Raw genomic sequence first — 20473 nt, forward strand, 5'->3', positions numbered from 1 at the left:
AGTATAAGCATTACTGTTACTATTCCATGATTTCAGCAAATAATGAAAAATTCGGCTAAGTATGTGTTCAGGATATAGTTCCACCATTTACAGGAATGTCAGTATTAAGTTGGGAATACCTTCAGGTCAGTATTTACAGATTAAATCCCCTTCGAGGACGATCCCTAAGATTTCTCTTCAGAATAGGTAGTTTGGCTTTCTCCTGGATCTTTTGGGCTACCGAGGAATGAGAGGAAGAACAGGTTTCCAACAAAATGTGGGGACAGAATTCTGCTTGATTTATCCCCACTCCCAGTCCTATTGCAGTCACTGGGACTGACCTGGACCTGACATTTACTGCCAGGCATTGCGTTAATGTGGGAATAAATCAGGCAGGATTTGGCCCTGCAGCAACACTCTATCCTAAGTTACAAATTTTAAAAATAGTGACATTCCTGCAAGTCAAAATACAACAGAAACAAGATTTAACAAAATATAAGCCCTTTATTAATAAAAATCTTTGGTTGGATCAGTATTTTAAATAAGCTTCAAGAATATTTGGTTAATACCATTTATCTTTCTTCCACATAATTTCTCTTCTGGTACCTTCTTTGGACAGACTACAGAAAAATATCAAGTTTATCACATACTTTAAAACAAATAAATATATCAAAAGCTATATATGGCATTCTTTTTAGAGTTCTAGCATTAATCTTTAAATTAGTTTGGCGAAGAAAAAAAGAAAAGAACAAAAGAAATAACTAACTCCTCTTGAAAACAGCTTGGTTTTGTAACAAACCATACAGTAGTTAGACTTTAAAGAAATCTTTCCTTTTTATTTTCTTTTTCAGTTTTGTAATGCAAGTGCCATGGACAAGACAAAGCAATAAAAAGAAATTAGGTTAATTGCACCAATGTTATTTGGAAGTGCAGTTCATCGGTCGACAAAGCAAAACTAAAATATATTATGCTTAAAAAGAGCTGTACTGGTGGGATTTAACTAGTCGTGGTAAGTAAGGATTTCAGACTTATACTTTAAGGATAAAGCTCCTTGTACAAAAGATAGAGGATTTTAAGACAAAAGAAAAGTCCTGTAACTAACTGAAGGTCTGGTCCTGCAGCCCCAGTGCAGGCAAAGCTTCCACTGAAGACAGTGAGTGGGATGCATTTGGGATTTACTCCTCTGGCACAGCCTCTGGGAAATGCCAGCCAACAGCAGAAAGTCTGTGGGAAACACTGGCTGTGAAACACAGGTGCAAGTACTCCCTTCTCCTGCTCCAGAGGGCTACAGGGAAAAGCCTGGCTGGGACAGGGATGTGCTGAAACAAGGGGGAAAAAAGGGAATTTCCTCAGCAACAGCAGTGTCCGAGTGCTTGGCAGGGCAGTGAGAGTCACTGGAGCTCTCTGTGTGCTCATTTAACAAAATGCTCCATGACCATGGACCTGCTGGGGGATCTCTGGAATTGTGCTGCTGCTGCTGCTGCTGCTGCTGCTGCTGCCAAGAAAGCTCTTCCCAGATTCCCTGCGCTGATGTTTCCAGAGGCAGCGGTGCCCCGGGGAGGGCCTGGGGGACACAGCAGGCTGCCACAAGTGCCCCCTGTCACACCTGTGGGACTCCAAAGCTCAGATTCACTGAGCTAAAGCCAGCCTTGGGAAGCAAGTCAGCCTGGCAGGCTTTATGGAATACTAGGGAATACTGATTTTGCATATAATTTATCGAGTTACCCCATGGACCTTCAAACCTGGGTTTCCAAAAAATAGTTCAAGTTAGCATTATTATTATTATTATGACTTCAAATTTACCTTTATTTCGTCAGCTAATTGATAGGCTAAGATCAGATTCCCAGAGAATATCTCTAGCAAGATGTCCTAGGTATCTGCATTTCTCAATGCACGCCAACATCGATAGTGTTACCTACGGATGAAATATAAAAACTCCCTGCATTACTGCTTGTGCAAAAGGAAACAAACAAACCAACAGAAACCCAACATTGTCAGAAATAGAACGTGGTCCTCCATGTTTGCAAGAAGGGCATTTCTCACAAAGATGGGAGCGAAAAGGCAGCACATCCTTCAACATGCACCGGGGTGTCCATTACCGGAGTCCTGCCCTTGGCGCCATGGCTTTTGTCTCTGGAATGCCCCGACAGACTCAGCTCCCTCCTCTTCTAAACATCCAGAGGATAGGAATGGCAGGAGGACAAGCTCCCACTGCGGCTCCTGGAGAGCCTGGGGCTGTGGTTGTTACAGTTTTCCCCTTTTTTCTTGTCCTTGTCTTTCCAGGTTTCCAGCATCTGCAGCTTCCCTTGCTCTTCCCTCATGAAGACCTCCACCATGAGAACTTTCTCCTTGTGAATCTGCTGACTAATGTCCTTGGGAATGTCTGGGATAATCCAGTCAACAAATTCACTCATGAACATGACCAAGTTCTGAAAATGAAGTTGAGAGAAAGTGTCAGCGAGCTTAAATGAAAGGGAGGCTCTAGGGAAAGGAAAGGGGCTGATTTTGGTGGGCTTAGGAAGGAAAAATGAAGAGAGGACAATATTTGGTCTGGAATACTTGACCAAATTCCCCTCAACTGCTTTGTGCATGCTAGTAGTAGAGAAATACATCATAGACCTACATGATTTATGAACCAATCCTGACACAGCCTTGTAGAAATCCAAAGGAATTTGTCATTGGTGAGTGGCTCATGAGGTTTACATCAGGAAGGCAGAAACAAGTACAAGAGATAAAATGGCAAAAATTGGTAAAATATGTTCCAATTAAACGCTTCTGATTGAAAAACCTTGATTCAAGGAAAGGGAGGTCTTTCCCCAAAAGATAATTTTTTATCAAAAAACCCAATAAAAGTTTTGAAACAAGTTATTCAGATAAGGCCGACTTAAAACACTTGTGTCACAATAAGCAGCATCTGTCTTTTAAGGACAAATTACAAGATTTTGGCTTCTTATTCAGATGCAAGTTTAACTGGGAAAATTTTGAAAATCTCATTTCTTGGCTAGTTCTGAAAACAATTTTGGATTAAATTTATGCTGCTTCAGTGAAACTGTTGATGTCCTATGGGAGAAATTGGTGGGACCTAATTAGTATCAGCCTTGTGCTTTGCTGCTCTCTAAGGTCATTAAGTTCTGCATCAAACCAGTTCAGGGAATCCCTGGGGATGAATTGTTCCCCTGAGGATATACCAATGCCTGGGTGGGTGGGTGGGACAAAGAGGGTGATGAAGAGGGGCAAGTTTCTTTGGCTTTTCCATGAAACAACTGAGAAAGAAGATATTTCTTTGGCCCAGTAACTTATTTCCAAGTGCCTGCAGTGTAACCTACCTGGAAGACTATCACAAATGCCAATCTTGCTGCTAGGACAGCCCAGAAATCCTTAGAAATGTCGTATTTGTTTTCAGACCAGGGGGGTTCTCTATAATCTTTGTACCTGCGAAACAAGACTCAGTAAATCAGGGGTGCAATTCAGAAATGTTAGCACCAGAAGGAATTATCAACAAACAGTCAAACAATAAATGGAACTGTCTAAAAGAAAGTTCACTGTATTAACCTTTCAGAAACGAGACACAGCTGAAAGTCTCCCTTAGCCTTCCAGTTTTACTCAAAATTAAAAATTAATGCATCTTAATTCCCTCTGATTACTACAAATAACATCAATTTTGCATAAGACAGAGTAAACTACACAGCTCAGGTAATGTATTTTATTTTAAGATAGGTAAAAAGACAACATATATTTTTCAAACTAATTTTAAAGACAAAAATACTGACCTCAGATTCATAGAAGATGTTTAACACATGATTAGCAAAAGATTGAAGCTAAATTTTGCCATGTGGAGAGAAGAGAGTTTTTCCTTAGTTATGGCTTACAGAAAATCTATGTGTTGATAAACAGGACCAAACAAAAATACATTAAATTCAAAACCACAGCATCCTGTCAATATTTTGAAAGAAATAGGGCTCTGCATTTTCAAATGATTTAAAAATCCTTGGGATACAGATGGGCTTGGAAGAAGGCAGGGGCTGGGACTGGAAAGCAAATAAATTTGGCATTTTGGTATTAGACCACGATGCCAACACTTCCATTCTGTGCTGAAACGTGTTTGCCAACCTTGCTTAACCTCTGCCCAGAGAGCAGCAGGAGGAAACCAGGAGAAAGTAAAAACAAGCAAAGCTACTACAAATGCAGTTTGGGTTGGTTTTGCTTTCATCTCTGAGCGAATTTTCTGTTTAGAGGTCATTTCAGCATATTAACTTGCACTATTCAAATGCATAAAGAATATAATATAAAATAATACCATTCAAAGGCAAGGTTTTTTACTTGGTCAGTTCGTGTGATTTTCTTAGTATGTGTGGATCAAAGTCATCTTTGGTTTTTTCTTCCCTGGAATATCTCGTCCTTCCTTGCTCTCCTCTCCCTTTTCCTCCCTCCATTTTCCCCCTTTCAGCTCTGCTGGTCTAAGTGCTTTCACTGTCAGATTTGGCTTTGGCCCCCAGTTTTAAGAATTCAGAAGCTGAAATAGGTAACCATAATTTTCCTTTAAACATGAGAAGAACACACAGAAATTGTCACAGGCATGCAAATTTCTCCTGTGTGATGACACTTTAACTAAGTCCTAAGTTCCAGTGCAGATAAGGATGCTACTGCTTTCATCAGGAATTGGAAACTGGACCAAAAAAATGAGGTCACGGCCATTATATCATGACATGACATCAGAGTGACATCATTTTCTTCCCTTAAAGCATCATTGTGCTGTTTATCATTATTTGTCTCCATTTCTGGAAAAGGGAATCCATAATAATAAAAATCTTTGCATGGACAAGCACTGAATTTAACTAATCCTAATCTCCATTTCCCCAAATAAGCAGTAAATCATAGTCAGGCTTGTGATTACTTGATATGTAGGCAAGATGTTCAAGGCAGTGGATCCATCTGATACAAAAGGCTAGCAAGGTGCTAAAAAAGGCTTTGAAAATACAAGGAACCTGCCCCAGGAATGCCAGAATTTGCCCCGCTCTCAGCCAGCCGTGAAAACCCTTCACGTTAGTGACCGTTCAAGAGAGTACCTGCATATCTGAACCTCGTAGCCAAGATCCAGGGGGTCGTTGGGAGCTGTTCCTGCTTGGAAATCGCTGACATTAAAAGAGGATAGTGTATGGTTGACGAAGCCATGCATGGTGCCATTCTCACTGTACATGTACAGGTACACGAGGCGTGGAATGAAGTCGGATGTGAATGAGATCACAAATGCCTGAGCCACAAGAGTAGAGAGTGAGCGCAGTACCCAGGCAGGGCTTAAGTTCATCACATCCTCAACCATGACTCGCCCAAACAACTCACACAACTCAGGGGAGCCTGGGGGCCCTGAAAGTGGAGCATCCACTGCACCAGTAAAGGGATTATTCACTGCCCACTCTCCTGAGGTGCAGCGTATTCCCCGGAGCAGTGCCACACCAGCTGAGGTGGCTGCGTGGGTGATAACCTGAGCCCCCCAAAAATGGAGCAGCTGTACCCCCCAGCACCAGGGGAGAGCTACCACAGCTCTGCTTCCCCGTGTCCCCATCACAGCTTCTCCCTGGTGCCTTGCACAAGGTCCAATTGATTGATTTCCAGCTGCTTTTCCGTCCTGCAAACAACTGACGGTGATTTGACTCTTCCAAGTCTCATTGCATTGCAAAAGGACATTAATTGCATGTGGTTCTTAACTTCATCAGGATAAAAGCATGAGGAGACTGAGCCCAGTTTTATTTTTATGGTCACAAAAGCTGCATTTCATCCAGTTATTTAAAATTTTCTAAAAAGATCGTGGAGAGAAGGCACGACAGCCAATTGGGCTGGGTTCCTCATGACTTTAGCCTTCCTCGTTTATCATCATTATGAAACATTGCCCCTGGCATAAATCTCATGTACATGTGGAACAAACACAGTACAAAATGTTTTACTTATTTTATGGTAAAGAGGAGCAGCACACTGATCAAAGAGGGAAAAATAACACGGGGTATTGATGAAGAGAGACTACACAGACCGAAAGAGAAAAACAGAGAGAAATTATTTCCAAAGGAAAAGAGGAGAAATGGGAAAGACAAGCTAAGGCAGCATATGAAACAACCAAAAGAATGAGTTTGCCATAGCACAGCAGAACCCTGGGGACAAAATGAAGGGATTGCAAGTCTGGATAACATAAAAAACCCCATGGGAGTCCATGGCCACGTGGCCATAAGCGTTACAGAGCCCCTGCTTTGCTGCATTGCAAACGTGTTGAACTTCAGCTGGCCTTTGTTTTCATCTTTCCCCAGCTGGGGTGTGAGGAGGATGATCATTGTGGGTGTCTATTCATATAGAATAGCACAGAAGTACATGCATTAATACATTAAGGCCTGCTAAATTTGTGTAAGATGTTGAATTCTTTTTTTTTCAGGATTTTCCAAGCTCTCTGAGTAGGGGCAAAGCAGCTTGAGGGCAGATTTTCGATGGAGGGATTCTGCACTCTGAGGAGCTGAACTGACTCTCACCTTACCCAAAACAGTGCTGAAATGAAAAAATACATCTCATCCTACTGATAGTATTTCACAAGAGTAAAAGTAAGCAGCTGTGGTCATATTTGTTTGAAGGGCAAAACTGTTTCATGAAAACATTCTGGAAAAAAGCAGCAGTGACTAGTTACTATTTTACATTATTGCTACTGCTATCACAGCTTGAAAATAAACACAGCAACTCATCCTCTGATGCTTCCAAAAATTTCTAAATCTTATCCTTTCACTTGATTTAAGGGATTTGTGCTGAAGTAAAACTAATGGAGCAGAATGGAAAAGCCAGCCTATTGAATTCAAATTTAATTCATGCTGATTTACTTACATTTATGATGACAGCAAGCTTTCCAATACCTCTGAGGATATTATACCAGATTCCTAAGGAAGGAGACAAGCATGTCAGTGCTGTTCTAGTCCTTGAAATTAGATTAATTACATCTTCAGCTCACACAGTTAGGAGCGTGCGTGATTGTGCTGAGCTAGAATGATATTTTAAATAGAAAAAGAACAAATTATAAAAAATTAATGTAATGGCTTGTAAGCAAAGGGAGCCCAACTGTGTTTTGGCAGTTATTTTTTTGAGGTTTGAAGAATGGGATTGAACTGCAATGAATTGCAATTAATACCTTCTCAGAAACAAATTTTAAAAAAATAATCAAATCCCCGTCACAATCAAAAAAATCAACATCACCCTCCCTATCATCTCCACCAGCAACCTGAACCTGCTGCATCAAATCAGGGAGCCACAAAACACCTCCAAAGCAAAGTCATGGCAAAACAGGACATGCTCTTCAAGTCTAGGATGATCCTAGGGCACAAGGATGAGCCCAAGGAAAAAAGGAACGACTCTGCCTGTACAGCAGTAGGATGAACATAGAGTTTAATAACAGATAAATCTCTCTGCTCTTGCTGCCTGGCTCTGTAACAAGGACAATTATTTTATTTCTACTTTTATTTTTATTTTAATGAGCTTTTCAGTAATAAATAACCACCATTTGGGAGAAGCAGCTCCCTCATGACAAACACCCACAGGTGTTGCCCCCCCTGTAAGGGCAGGACTGGGCTCTTGTCCCCACATAGCCACAGAGCCCAGCTCCATCCACTGCAGTTTTCACCCTTCTGACATTCCTGCTGAGTAGGGACAAAGGGATACATTTACCCACAGACTTCTGAGTCTCCTCTCATTCCCAAGGGCATTTCTGAGGCCAGTCCAGAGTTTTTAAATGCGGAAATTTTTGCTTCTGCACGAAAACTGCACTGCCAGGAAGGGCTGGTGTTGTCAGAACCGTGTGAGATATTTTTCTATAGCATTGATCATTTTGATTTCAAAAGTGATAATGCTTGCTTAATGAAATATTCATCTGAATTTAAAGCTCTGGTCTTCCTATTTTAAAGATAAAGCCCCGATAAATTATGGCAATTCACGGGTAAGCCACAGTCGAATGTTTTGACTTTTCCTATAAATATCTCCCTGTTGTTGAAACCAGCTCAGCATAACAACATCCTGCCATCAATCCAGGAATAAGCAAACAGGGGTACAATAGCTATATCCACTTACCTATATCCTTTGCTCTCACAGCTACCGGTCTCCTCAGCTCAGTAACAAATTTCTTGGCATCCAGACGGATTTCAATGATGTTGTTCAATAAAGCGAACAGAGGTGCCAGCGGGAAGGAGGCAACGAACAAAGTTACAAACCCAAACTGGATAACTGGAGAGAAAAAACAAAACATTTCAGTGCCTGGTGCCAGTATTTACCAAATGCAGCCATCGCCACGTCAGTGCCAGCCCCCAAATTCTGACAAGGTGGCAAGTTCTGGGAGACTCAATCCCATTTTCTGTGTCAGGCACAGTTTGCTTGATGGCTGCTCCATTTGGGCATGGAAGGGCCAGTTGCCACCTTGCAAAAAGCAAGGCGAGAGTAACCAGAAGGACGGGGAAGCTCCTAAAGCATTTTTATCATGGTCAAGGCTGGCACAGGAGTCACCTGAAGGAGTGAGATTATGGCAGTGACCTCTGTGTTGGCTCTACCTCAACTTGCCATGTTCCCCCTGGCAGGTTTTTGGCCTTCACCAATCCCACTGGAAGCTTTGGAAAGGACGTGGCTGATTCTGTGCCTCTGCCAGGAATAACTTGCTTCCTATAACCTGGGATCATATTTGCTTTTTGTGTGGATGCCATGCTCATCCTGGTACTGCCAGTGCCCATCTTTCTCCTGTTACTTCCACATGCTGATCTCAGTAACTGCACTTTTTCTTATTTTTAGGAACTGGCAGCATGGCCTTGTAGTTTGTACCACTGAATTCCCATCTGCTTCAAGTACTCTGAACATCAAGGTCACCAGATATTCTAATTTGTCTCACTCAACATAAGATACTACTTGAAAAAAAAAGTTCTGCGTGATCTGTCAAGTAGAACCTGGTCTACAGACTTGCATTGCTCTCAGATTTAGTTCAGATATCAGGAAAAAAAAGAAGGACTCTGGTGTGGAAATGATCCAATCTGAACTAGCTTATTTCCAGTGCAGGGTTCATCTGATGGTGAAATATGCCTCACAATCCTGAGTAGATGCCACTTAATCATTTGCATTTGAAACTTGACAGTGATGTGTCACATGGCTCGAAAGAAAATATCTAAAATATCGTGCTAAAGTAAGGGCTTGTGAACAGCAGAGAGCACAGTTCAGCCCTCCAGCAGCCAGGGTTGGCTGAAACACGCTCCAGTCCAAGACTGCACACGTTAATAATTCAGTTATCTCATATCCACTGTCTGCTGAATGTACAGCTCAAAAAGCTCAGCTCTCCACCCCAATTAGTCACAATAATTACGGTTTAAAACGCCTTCTTTCCACCTCACTCACTCATTTCCATGTACTCAGGGGTGAGTCCAGCAAAGGGCTCCAGGTTATAGTCCACTTCGTAACGCTGCTTTTTCTTCATGTGCTCTTCATGGTCAAGAGAACGCCGGCGCTTCAATTTCAAGTATCGTATAAACTTCTTCATTTTTCTGAGGGAAATGGAGAAAATGTGCTGAGCACTCCGTTCTGCTCACTCAGTGCTCATTTCCCAGTTATTTTACATGAACAGGCACAATAATTTGGAAAAAAAATATCGAACAGAAGCTGCTACTTACGGGATGCCGATCTCAAACAAATTGTTCTGGATCAGCTGCTTGCCCAACATGATAATACTGAGCTGGATACACAACTCCATGAGGCAACCTCCTGGGGCACACTGGGGTGGACAGAGGAGAGGTCATTCAGAGCACCTCCTCCACCCCTGTGGCAGGGGCAGAGGGTGCTCCCATCCATCCAACACGATCCCAGACAGGATAGAAATTCAATTACCTCTTCCATTCGGAAGGAATGGAAAATGTAGACGTAGTCTCCTGGACGTCCAACAAATCTAGGGCACAATGGTCAGAGTTATAAACATCAGATGGATTTTATACTTTCCATATTTGATTCCTGAAGCTGAGGCCTGAAAAGGCCTCCAACAAGCTGAAACCCTGAACAGCCCTTTCATGACTCACCGGCCCTTGAAGAAAGCCACGTAGAAAATGGGGGTGTAGGCGTTGACAAATTTCAGCAGGAAAGCCTTGAAAATCAGCCGCTCCTCAAAGTTCTTGTCGGTCTTTGGTACCTCTGGAACCAATGGGACATGGAAGAGAAATGTTAAGGAATTATCCTACCTGGAAACATTTCAAGATCTTATAAATGTGGGTTTTGGAGAACATCAGCCACCTTTTAAACAAAGGCACATATATATAAAGGCATATATATATAAAAGCTGTGGCTGTACTGAGGTCAGTGGTCAATTTGCTGAGGATCCCACCAGTCAGACACGTTACAGCAGCAATTCCAGTTGCATTCCACACCTGCCTGACCTTCATGACAATCATTTGTAGATGGGCGAAAACTTAACCTGAAAAGCTTTCCGGACCTTTTTGTTACGGATAATTTTTTGGAAATAATTAAAAAAGAAAAAAAAAAGCTCTACAGTGGCATTTTAGCCACAAATTTGAACATCCATGAGTCCCAGTCATCTGGGTGCTCTGATTTCAACCCCTTCCAGCGAGCTGAGGGCTCCAACGCACCGATCTGCGTGAGCCACCTGGCGATGCAGCCGTACACCTCGTCCAGGATGATGATGACCACGAGGTTGATGATGACGGCGGTGGCGGTGACGGTGACGCGGACGCTGGAGCGCCCTGAGGGCGTGGAGCTGATGGCCAGGGCAGCGGCCGTGGAGATCCTGTAGATGATCACCCCGAACACGATGGCGAACGTCAGCCCGACCTGCGAGGAAGGACGGCCCAAAACCTCACCAAAGATGCACCTTTCAACGCTTGCTTTGGGATTTAGAAATAACCTTACAAAGGGGACCTCTAGGCCACACCCCAAGTCCCCCCCCCAGTTCTGCTTTAAGGCTCTGAGGAACTGTGGGAAAGGATCCTCTTTTGTTACTTGAGGATCACATGAAAAAAAATGACACCATGATGCCACAATCGCAGGCAAAAGGCTTTTTTTTTTTTTAAGGCACCTAAATGTAAATTCCTTGCTTAGCAGTATTAAAAAATACTGCATATTACTAATAAATAAATTCTAAAATACTGTGTATTGCTAATGAATAGAAATAATAGTTGTAATTAATATAAATACTAATATTAAAAGTATTAGTGTGCTTGTTTTTGGCCCCAACACCAACGGCATATACACATGGAATTTCCTCTTTGATATACCAAAAAAGCCAAATTTGAAACAAAGAGGAGTATTTCAGCTGCATTCTACACACAATCCTTCAAATCCCTTACTCAGGCTCACTGTGCTTTCATAATCACAAACTGAAATTAAATCTGATTAAATCAACACACTTCCTGGCACAGTAAAATCCCTCTCAACTTTTCAGTGCTTAAATAGAGGAATGATTTTAAAGCGTGATTCTCAAAAGGTATTGATTCTTCAGCTGAAAATATGAGATTTGTTGCATTTCCGATCTCTGAAAACACAAAAATTAAAAAATCCCAACCCTAAACCAAAATCCCCATCCCAAGGAACCAAATTAATTGACTTACTTTGGTGAATTTTACCTTTGGAAAGGGTTTAAGCTTCTTTTTATCTCTCTGCCAATCTGTTCCATGACTTGAATTATTATTATTTCTGTCAACATTTGTTTTAAATGCTGATGCTTTATCAGCAAATGGAAGAAGGCTGTTCTCATCATTATTTTACCTTTTCCTTGAATTAAGTGCTCTGTTTGCAATTCTCCTGTTAGATGGTATAGCTCCAAATTTGAATGATTAATTAAAAATCCTTGCAATTATGATTGCAACTGGCAACGTCATTTCTTTCCAAAAGTTTGATTATAAAAATTATGTTGGTCTCTACTTCCTGACCACTCTCTGAGAGGCCTCTCTGTGCTTTTTAAGTTTCATCCCATCAGTGGTGGTGGGAATTTCCATTTCTGTCACCTTGTTTTCCCCACCCTATTTTAGTATTCTTTTTTCTTTATTGGAAAGAGACAGCAAAGTAGAAATTCAAGCTCTTGAAAATATTTTAGATCACAAACCAATAAAATGCTTGAATTTTTTCACTGGGAGAAAGCCACTGGGAATCACATCCACCTGATAAAGTTTCTATCACTTCCCTTCCTTACAACGACTCAGGAACAAAAATTTCAGGTTTTGCCAGGTGATGCTTACCATGAAGATGATGCCAACAAAATTGGTTAAATAGGCTGGAAAACGGTCCTTCCATGTCAGCTTCTCTTTATCCGTCTAAAATTTTTTTTGGAGGAGGGAAAAAAGCGTACATTTAATAAAGAAGGAGAGTGTGATTTTGCACATGTGATGAAAACAGAAAGGGGGAAGAAAAGGCTGGCAAAACCACAACCAGTTAGAGGATGCAGACACAGTGTTTACAGCCACAATTCCACAGAGGCAAATTGTTTACTCCGTATCCAGGTTCAGACTGGTCAAGCGCCTGCGCTGGGAGTATAAATAAATCAGATTTTTCTGTGTACTTTTGAAGGAAACATGCAAATAGGCTGTCATAAACCATGAAGTAAGGTCTCTCTTGCTGTTAAATATTTTCTTTTGCTTTCTCTAGAAAAATCCCCCTCCTTCCTCTCTCCCTCCACAGTTAATATTTGCAGCTCTGCTGTTGCACAGCTGGCTCCACTGAAACACAGATTTAGGTATTAAATTAATTCATGCTATGGAGTAGCTCCGAGGTGAACACTCAGTTGACAGGGAAGATCTAGTTTTGGTGGGTGGTAAGACTTGAAATTCCTTTGATATGAGTGATTTTTAATTATACCTGGCTATTCCCACAGTATTCAATGGACTACACTGAGAGGAATTATGGAAGGGGGGCTGGAATGAGGTGATCTTTAAGGTCCCTTCCAACCCAAACCATTTTGTGATTTTCTATATAACAAGTCTTTATATTCTCTGAATTCCCTTGATCCAGCCAACCAGCCACTGCCTGAATTTGGCTACCAGAAATTCATTTAGAAGAGCATTGCTCCTCTGGAGTCCTTCACAAACTTGGATGCCCGGAATTGTTTTGAAACACCAGAAAATCAACAACAAAAGAAACATGGCAGAAGATGATGCACACGTTGTAATGCACATAAAAATACTGCTCCAATTCTATTTTTAGGACATGCACGTTGTCTCAGGGAAGTGCAAGAGACTCTTTCAACACATAGCCCATGCTCCACTGCAAAACACAACATCCAGGATGGGAAATCTAAGATTAGCCATGCAGTGCCATTCCCAACTCATAGAACAGCGTCCCAAAAAGTGCTGAAGGAACAAGGGGAGGAAGGGGAAGAAACCCAGAACTGAATGTGAATATTAAACAAAGGTTCAACAGCCAAAAACAAATTGATTTGTGTCTTCCATAATTACTCATAATTTGAGTTTCTTCATAAGTTTGAATAAAAAGAACCAATTTCACCCCAGCCATGACTGTCTTAACTCTTTGTCTCCATTTGTTTGCTGTCTCTTCTGGAAAATATCGGTGCTTCTGATGGCAGTCAAAGGAAACAGAAAAGGGTCGGGCAATATGGCATTACAAAGCACTGCTCATTTAATTCCATTTATTAATTCCATATTCTCTACTGGCACAGCACTTTAGCACAAGTGAATGCTCTGTTAGTTTGCTTAGGGCTTGGTGTTTCAGCTTTAAGTTAATAAAGCCTAACAGCAACAAAAGACAAACGCTTGCCCCAAATCCTAGGGAACATCAGGCAATCCTAAAAGGATATTCCCTTTTAAATACAGGATTGTGCTCTGCTTTCTCTTTTATGATGTATAAACAATGTCCAAATTTTCTTTTTCCTTTAATTTTGTTTTAAATTGGGCTTCTCTTGGAAAAGCTATAAGCAATTTTGGTTTAGCTTTAGATATTTTTTCTTTAAGAAGGTTTCCAAGTCATCTTACAACTGTTGAATTTGAACTTTAATACACTAGATCCCAATGAAAGATAACCACCAAGTCTTTCAGAAAAAAACCTCCTTTTCTCACGTTTCTCAAATTAGTAACATCCAAATTGAACACAGCCCAAAAACTTATAAATAGTCTGGTAAAAAAAAAAAAAAATCCTTTCTTAATTGCTCAACTTTCATTCTACAATATTAGAGGGCCACCATTCATTAATTGTCTGATTAGCCTTCCACATTTAAGACCTGAATTCTGATTATACAAAGTACAGCAAGTTTCAGGTTTTTAGCAGAATACAGTAAAGTCTGTATTCAAAATCATTTACCCAGCCTATCACAGGGTAGCAACCCGAATTGTTTCTCTTCTGCAAGGGACTTAAAAAGGGATTTGATTTGCATATGGCCCTGAGCCACTGACACACAGCATCCTATAGATTAATGGGAACACACCACCAGCAGCTCTGTAGCATCTTTTAAGAGGAGCCCAGTGGTACTCAAGTATAAATTTATTTTAACACCCATCTCTACGTGCTGCCCCTGAAGAGTGTATCATGTAAGCTTTGTTGTTGCAGTTGTATTTTCACAGGGTTGTCATAAAATCCCAATTTAGGGAATGGTTCCATGCTGTGGTGCCACTGGCAACAGACACGAGAGGAAATTCTGCCAACAGGTCTGGTTTTATGCTGGAGTTTCTACTTCTGTCATTAAAACCACGGCACACAAATGGCTCAGTCCTTGCAGTGAAGGGGGAATAACCTCAGGTAGGACGGGCCAGTAGAAAAGGAGCTTTTCCAAATCTTTCTGCTGCTGACAGGAAAGGAATTCCAGCCCCAGTGAAAGGGCAGGGAAGCTGCTTGTAGGGATTGCACCATCCCTTGGCAAGAGGCAGGTGCTCCTGGGATGAGTGGCAGCCCCTTTGTCACACTGGTGTAAAGAGCAAGTTCCAAGTGTAAGTGAGCACTGCCTCGCTCAGTGGGATAAAAGGGAAGCTGTGTTTTCAAAAGGCAGAAGGCTGCTGCCAAAGCTGGAATTCGGCGTGGAAATCGGGGTTAGTACTGTTCATTAATATTTTTATTTGCAGGGAAAGTCCAGCAGGAGAAAGAACTTCTCCTGAGAGGCTTTAGGTACTTTTGCTGCATGGAAAAAGATGGTTTGTCACAGTTTTCTCAAACTTGATTTATTAGCATCAGAGGAGCACCTCTTTGATGAGGCTCAATCAGTTTCCCTGAGCCACACTCCTGAATCTAATTAGTAAAGGCATTTCTAGATTTAATCAGGTCTTGTGCCTGGCACACCCCGAGCATCTCATGCATAGATGAAGACACCTGGAATTTAAACACACTGAGCATTGACTATTTTTTACCTATTTCTTAGTCTTGGGTCACTGCCTGCTGTAACAACCTTCTTTTTCATAAGTGAAACAAATGAATGTTTTTACCATACCTCTTTATGTTTGTGTTCTTTTCTCAGGGATTTTTCCAAAACTTTCGCTTCGTATTCCGCTCTTGGATGATCCTGTGAAAGAAGTCATATTTAATTAAAAAGCAACATTACTTATTTTCTCTATCAGCTACAGATGAACTCTCTTCAGGTCGATTTCCTGGTAATTTCTGGGTTTTCTAACTGAATTCCAATTCTCTTGGTATGTCATTCATGTCAATTGATAGTTGACTATAACTAAAAAAATGTTGGATCCTGTGTCTACAGCAGCAACTGCAGAATGATTTGGACAGCAATGTGCAGATTAAATTTAATATATGAGATATGCAGCACAACCTGCAGACAGAATGGCTCATGATGCTTGGATTTTATTACCTCTATTTTTGATAAAAGTTAAATGTCAGTTACTAATTTCAGTGATCCTCAGCTCATGAGGGGATTATTTTTCTGCTGTAAGTATGCAAAATACTTGGCTTTGGGATCCCATAAAATTGTCAGGTGGGGTGTTCCCCTAATTCTGTCCTGGACAGCATCCACAGATTCTCCATCTGCATTGCAGGAGAAGGTGCAGGAGATACTTGGAAGTAAGAGACAGCCAAAAGATTGAGGAAGATTCATGGATTCAGAATTCCCGATAATTACACATTCATAAAAGAGTCAGAATTCAAAATTATGCATTGGATGGGAAACAGAACAGAGCTGAAAAAAGTCTGAAAAAGTGGAGAGGGGAAGGGTGTAAAGGCAAAGCAATCAGTGGGAGTTCTAAAGAAAATCTGATGCTTGAAAAAGGAGAAATGGAGATCAAAAGATGGCATTCATCAGTAGACATGGAATAAAAAAGGTAGGAGTGATTTTTAAAAAAAAAATGTTTTCCAAACCTTGACTGCCTCCTTCAGGAAACCAGAAAAAAACCACGAAAAACAAGAAAAAACAAATAAAACAAATAAACAAAAAATTGATTACTGAACTGTTGCAGGTCATATTGTATTTATATATTAAAAATTACATAAAGCAAACTTAGTTACAGAGGATGGTTAGACACTACCAGAGAAAAACCAGTCTATTCATGTTCCATATTATTTAACATTACTGAAAGTATTGCATGAACCAGGCATCCCTAAAACCACCAGAAAATGAGATACTTTGGGCTTTAGCATTTCACTCAAAACCCCGACTGTTCAACATGATTCTAGCTTAAGTTTCCCCCCAAATCAGAAACAGGAGAATCTTAAATTCTGTGCTAAACCCATGACTGTATTCTTTATCACTGCCCAAAACACAGAATAAAATACACTGTATTGACAGCTGCTGGTCTGGCTGTGCAGAGCTCTGAACTCAGACACTGGAAAGATACACTTAATCCTCTCCCCTTTCATGTATGCTAACAAGTTACCAAAAATAAAGGAGTATATAGTGTCCAGGAAATAAATCCCTATATTCTCTCCCAGTAAATAGGTACGGACCAGCACAGAGGCTGCTGGCACAGGGCACCTAAATATATTGTGGAGGAGATAAACATATTAAGGGGAGCTAATTCCAGCAGAAAGGCTTTGGGGGCGAGGGGAGCGATGGCTGGGCCAGGCTCAGCGAGCTGCAGGGTGTCAGACCCAGGGCTGGTGAGGTTTGTGTTGCACGTGAGCAGTGTTTGTTGTGTATCTATTTAGGACATCTAGGGACGTGACAAGGGAGGTCATACTTCTTTTAATAACAACAGCAGGGCAAGGCTGGGGGCTGGGACTGTGCTCTGCTCCGGCAAGGTGTCTCCTTTATTCTTTGTGAAGCGGCAAAATCGAAACCAAAAAGGTGGGAAACAGTTTCTCAGCTGACTGAGGGTTTTCTCTCCTTTCCTTCTAAAACTTCATTGATTTTGAAGATCTTTTCTTTCATACAGATTTGGCCCTTTTCTCCTTTATGCTCTTTAGCAGATTTAGCATAAACCTGGCCAGGGATATTACATTTTTTTAGCCACTGCAAAAAACTCCACCACCTCCACACCGTGTCCCTCCCCATGCCTCAAGCCCACACGTCTGGCAGTGCTTCCTGAGGTATTTTCCAAGTCAGGGCTTGATCCTGCATCGTTAAAGTTAATAGGAATTTTTCAGTGCTTTTTTTTACAGCGCTGTAACTTTATCAGTTTCAATGCACTCATTTCTGATTTACAGCAGTGTGTGATGAACGAGGTCCTTGGCTCTTGGCACCCTGACTTCAGCCCAGCAGAAGGTCTGAGCTGTATATTCCATGCCTACACTGCTAGGTGTGACCCCACTACACACTTCAAAAAAAAAAACCAACCCACATTTTGTGGCTATACAATTATGTTCCCATGGCAACAGGGCTGGACTAGTCATGCTCTTGCTACAAAAACCTCAAATAGTTCATGTATAGGGATTTTCCTTCCTTCTAAAGGATGGAACCCTCCCAGGAACACGAGGCAAAGTCTGCAAGGTCAGGGCAACAGCACGGTGGAAAGCAAAGAGTCAGAACTGAAGGGACAAACCTCCTCCTCTTCAAACCCAGTCAGGTCCCACCTGTAGTTGAGGCGCATCTGTTTTCTCTTCCAGTGCTCCATAAAGGTGGCAGCTGAAACAACAGTTTAACATATAACACATATTACCACATAACTTCATTTCTGCTCTCTTTCAATCAGCAGTCATGTCTGGCTGGGAAACACTGATGTGCCAAGAGCCAAATGTTTTACCCAGGTAAGCTGAAAAAAGGGCGTTTGTTACATCCACAGCTTCAGGTAGGAAGATGCCTGTAATTTTTAAGGGGTCTAAGAAAGTCAGGCAGCCAAACTTATTTAAATATTTGTACTTGTGACTAATGATATTGTTGGTCTTCAACCGCATATCGTTTCATCTGTGAGTCCAAAAAACCTGAGTCTTACCTGTACAAAATAGGAATGATTTCACTTGTATTGATGGTAGAGTTATTCCCCCAAAGATATCAAGATAGAGCAATTTAATGTCATTATAATTACATCCATCTAGTGGTCACAATAGTGTGGTTGGCTCTAAACATCACACCCAAACCCAAACACTCTTGTGAAAGCTGCATGTGGGCAGGCTGTGAAAGAGGAAGCCTTTAAGGGTTTCAATCATTAAAAACCTGGCTATTTTCTTTTTGATGGAGAAGGCTCAGAGAAAAAAAACCTCACTAAAGCTGTTCTTGAGTCCCAATGAATGATCCCAGTCTATATCAGTCCATCTGCCCCTGAGACCGAGCGAGTTCTCAGAGGACATATTTAGATGCTGGGAATACACCAGTGTTGTATAATAAATAAGTGATTATGAAAGAGGCAAGTCTACCAAGAAATGGTGCTCCCAGGGGAGCTTCCCACAGTGAGTATTAACAGATGTGCTCAGAAACGTTCATATCCAGAAAAAACAGAGGCAGGGAGAGGGTAACAAAGTTGAACAGAGAGGAAAGGACACCCTCTTGACTGGAGCCAGGCTGGGGCCATGACATTCATTCGCCTTCCAAGCGAAACTCTCACATGGAAAAGCTACAGCTGAGGCCCTTCACAAGCCACAGGCTTCCTGTGAATCAGGATGGCCAGAGCTGTGTCTTGAGAGGGTCCCTGTCACGGAGCTGGAACTGCCTCCCCTCTCCTCGCTGCCGGCAGTTCTCACGCTGGCTGGGGGCTGCAGCTCCCATTTACAGACAGAAAGATGGAAAACGAACGAGAGGCTGCTGGAAATCCTCCCGTGGCACTGGTTTACAACAGGGCAAAAAGAAAAGGACAGTGTCTGGAATGCTGGGTTGTTTCAGGAGCCCTGGGGGAAGATGCTGGGGAGCTGCACCCCCGCTCTGCCACAAGCACCTGCACTCTCCTACTTCAACTCCACATGAATTTAAAAATACAAATTCAAAACTATGTGGAGAAAGTTCTTCGTTTTCTAGCTGAAAAAGACCTCTTTGAAACAACATTTGTTTTATATAGTATTGTACCACAACAAAGCTTTATGTTGACTCCAAAGAGCTTGAGGAGTTTCACATCCCACTTCAAAACCCTCTCAAATTTTGTGCAGGGCCCAGGGCTTCTGCCAATCTGCCTTGCACAAGAGTGAAAAAAAATGGATTAAGAGACCCATAGTTGCTTGCTGTGCAAAGTGAGGCAAACTGTTACTTTTTGGACAACAGGACAACATGCCAAGATCCATGTGGGGCTCATGATAATGGAAAATGAGGGAGACTAAAGCTGACATTTGACTTTCCTTGTGGTACTTGATAATAAGCTCTCAGTGCTGCAGCTAAAACAGTGTTATCCCAACCACAGACCTTGGCCAAGAATTTAAATTAAATTATGTTGAATTGTACTTAAATCAGTTCAGATGAATGGCAATGTACAAACAGTTCCCAGTGTACTGGAAGAGATAAAAGCTCAGGGTGTATTACTGGGATGAAATATAATCCAGAACAGGTTATGTTAATTCACAACGAGGTGTACAGGGTTGTGCTGCTCTCAGTGCTGCTGGGAATATGCGGCCATCAAAGCTCCTCTCCCCCAGAGCCCATTCCTGGAGAAGGGAGGTTCCCCATCCCTCCTCCAGCAGGGAGGGGAGAAGCCCTCCAAACCATTCCTGAAGACATCCTCACAAAGTTTTCATGAGAGGGTTCATATTTTGACCCAAGTGCCAGAGACATGCCCAGAAAGGGCTCAAAGCACGAGGGCAGCATCAGGATCAGAAAAAATCCCTCTCCACCACTGTTCCCTCTTCCCAGTCTCCTTGCATGATGTCTGCCTGCTGATAAACCTAATTGCATCTCAGAGCACACTTGGGAATCAATGTTGGTTTGTCCTGAAGACACTAAAGGCCATTACACTTCCCCCCGGAGCCCTCCCCTCAACCCCCAAGTACATTAATACATTTCTTCTCTAATGTTCTAAAGTGGAAGCTGGCTCTGCAAAGAGATTTTTTTTTTTTTTTTTTTGGCAAGCTGTGCAATCCCTTTAATGAAATTTTGACATACCACGCAGCAGTTTTATGACAGATGCTTAACAATTTCATTTGCTATTCAGCTTGAGCAACTTTTTGAATTTTAGCCTCCAGTCCAGAATATAAATTTGGGTGTGAC

General features: G+C 41.7%; 1 protein-coding gene across 8 annotated transcripts in view; it reads right to left on the reverse strand.

The window, feature by feature from the left end:
• Positions 1–463: 463 nt before the first annotated feature.
• ANO1 (anoctamin 1) overlaps positions 464–20473 on the reverse strand; it is a 72714-nt gene continuing 52704 nt past the window's right edge. For 5 of the 8 annotated variants that reach the window (XM_069016409.1, XM_069016407.1, XM_069016405.1 and 2 more), the window contains 14 exons: positions 17892–17974; positions 16273–16284; positions 15398–15469; positions 12210–12284; positions 10605–10806; positions 10041–10152; positions 9856–9913; positions 9642–9742; positions 9370–9515; positions 8068–8220; positions 6835–6887; positions 5046–5230; positions 3306–3411; positions 464–2408 (listed from right to left, as the gene is read on the reverse strand). In XM_069016409.1, coding sequence (XP_068872510.1) covers positions 2148–2408; positions 3306–3411; positions 5046–5230; positions 6835–6887; positions 8068–8220; positions 9370–9515; positions 9642–9742; positions 9856–9913; positions 10041–10152; positions 10605–10806; positions 12210–12284; positions 15398–15469; positions 16273–16284; positions 17892–17974 — 1619 coding nt within the window. In that variant the 3' untranslated portion in view covers positions 464–2147. Of the gene's footprint in view, positions 2409–3305; positions 3412–5045; positions 5231–6834; positions 6888–8067; positions 8221–9369; positions 9516–9641; positions 9743–9855; positions 9914–10040; positions 10153–10604; positions 10807–12209; positions 12285–13461; positions 13540–15397; positions 15470–16272; positions 16285–17891; positions 17975–20473 lie in introns of all 8 variants that reach the window. The other 3 variants (XM_069016408.1, XM_069016406.1, XM_069016412.1) reach the window with 2 other exon arrangements.

This window comes from Aphelocoma coerulescens, chromosome 5, assembly GCF_041296385.1.
Source record: "Aphelocoma coerulescens isolate FSJ_1873_10779 chromosome 5, UR_Acoe_1.0, whole genome shotgun sequence".
Classification (NCBI taxonomy): Eukaryota; Metazoa; Chordata; class Aves; order Passeriformes; family Corvidae; genus Aphelocoma; species Aphelocoma coerulescens.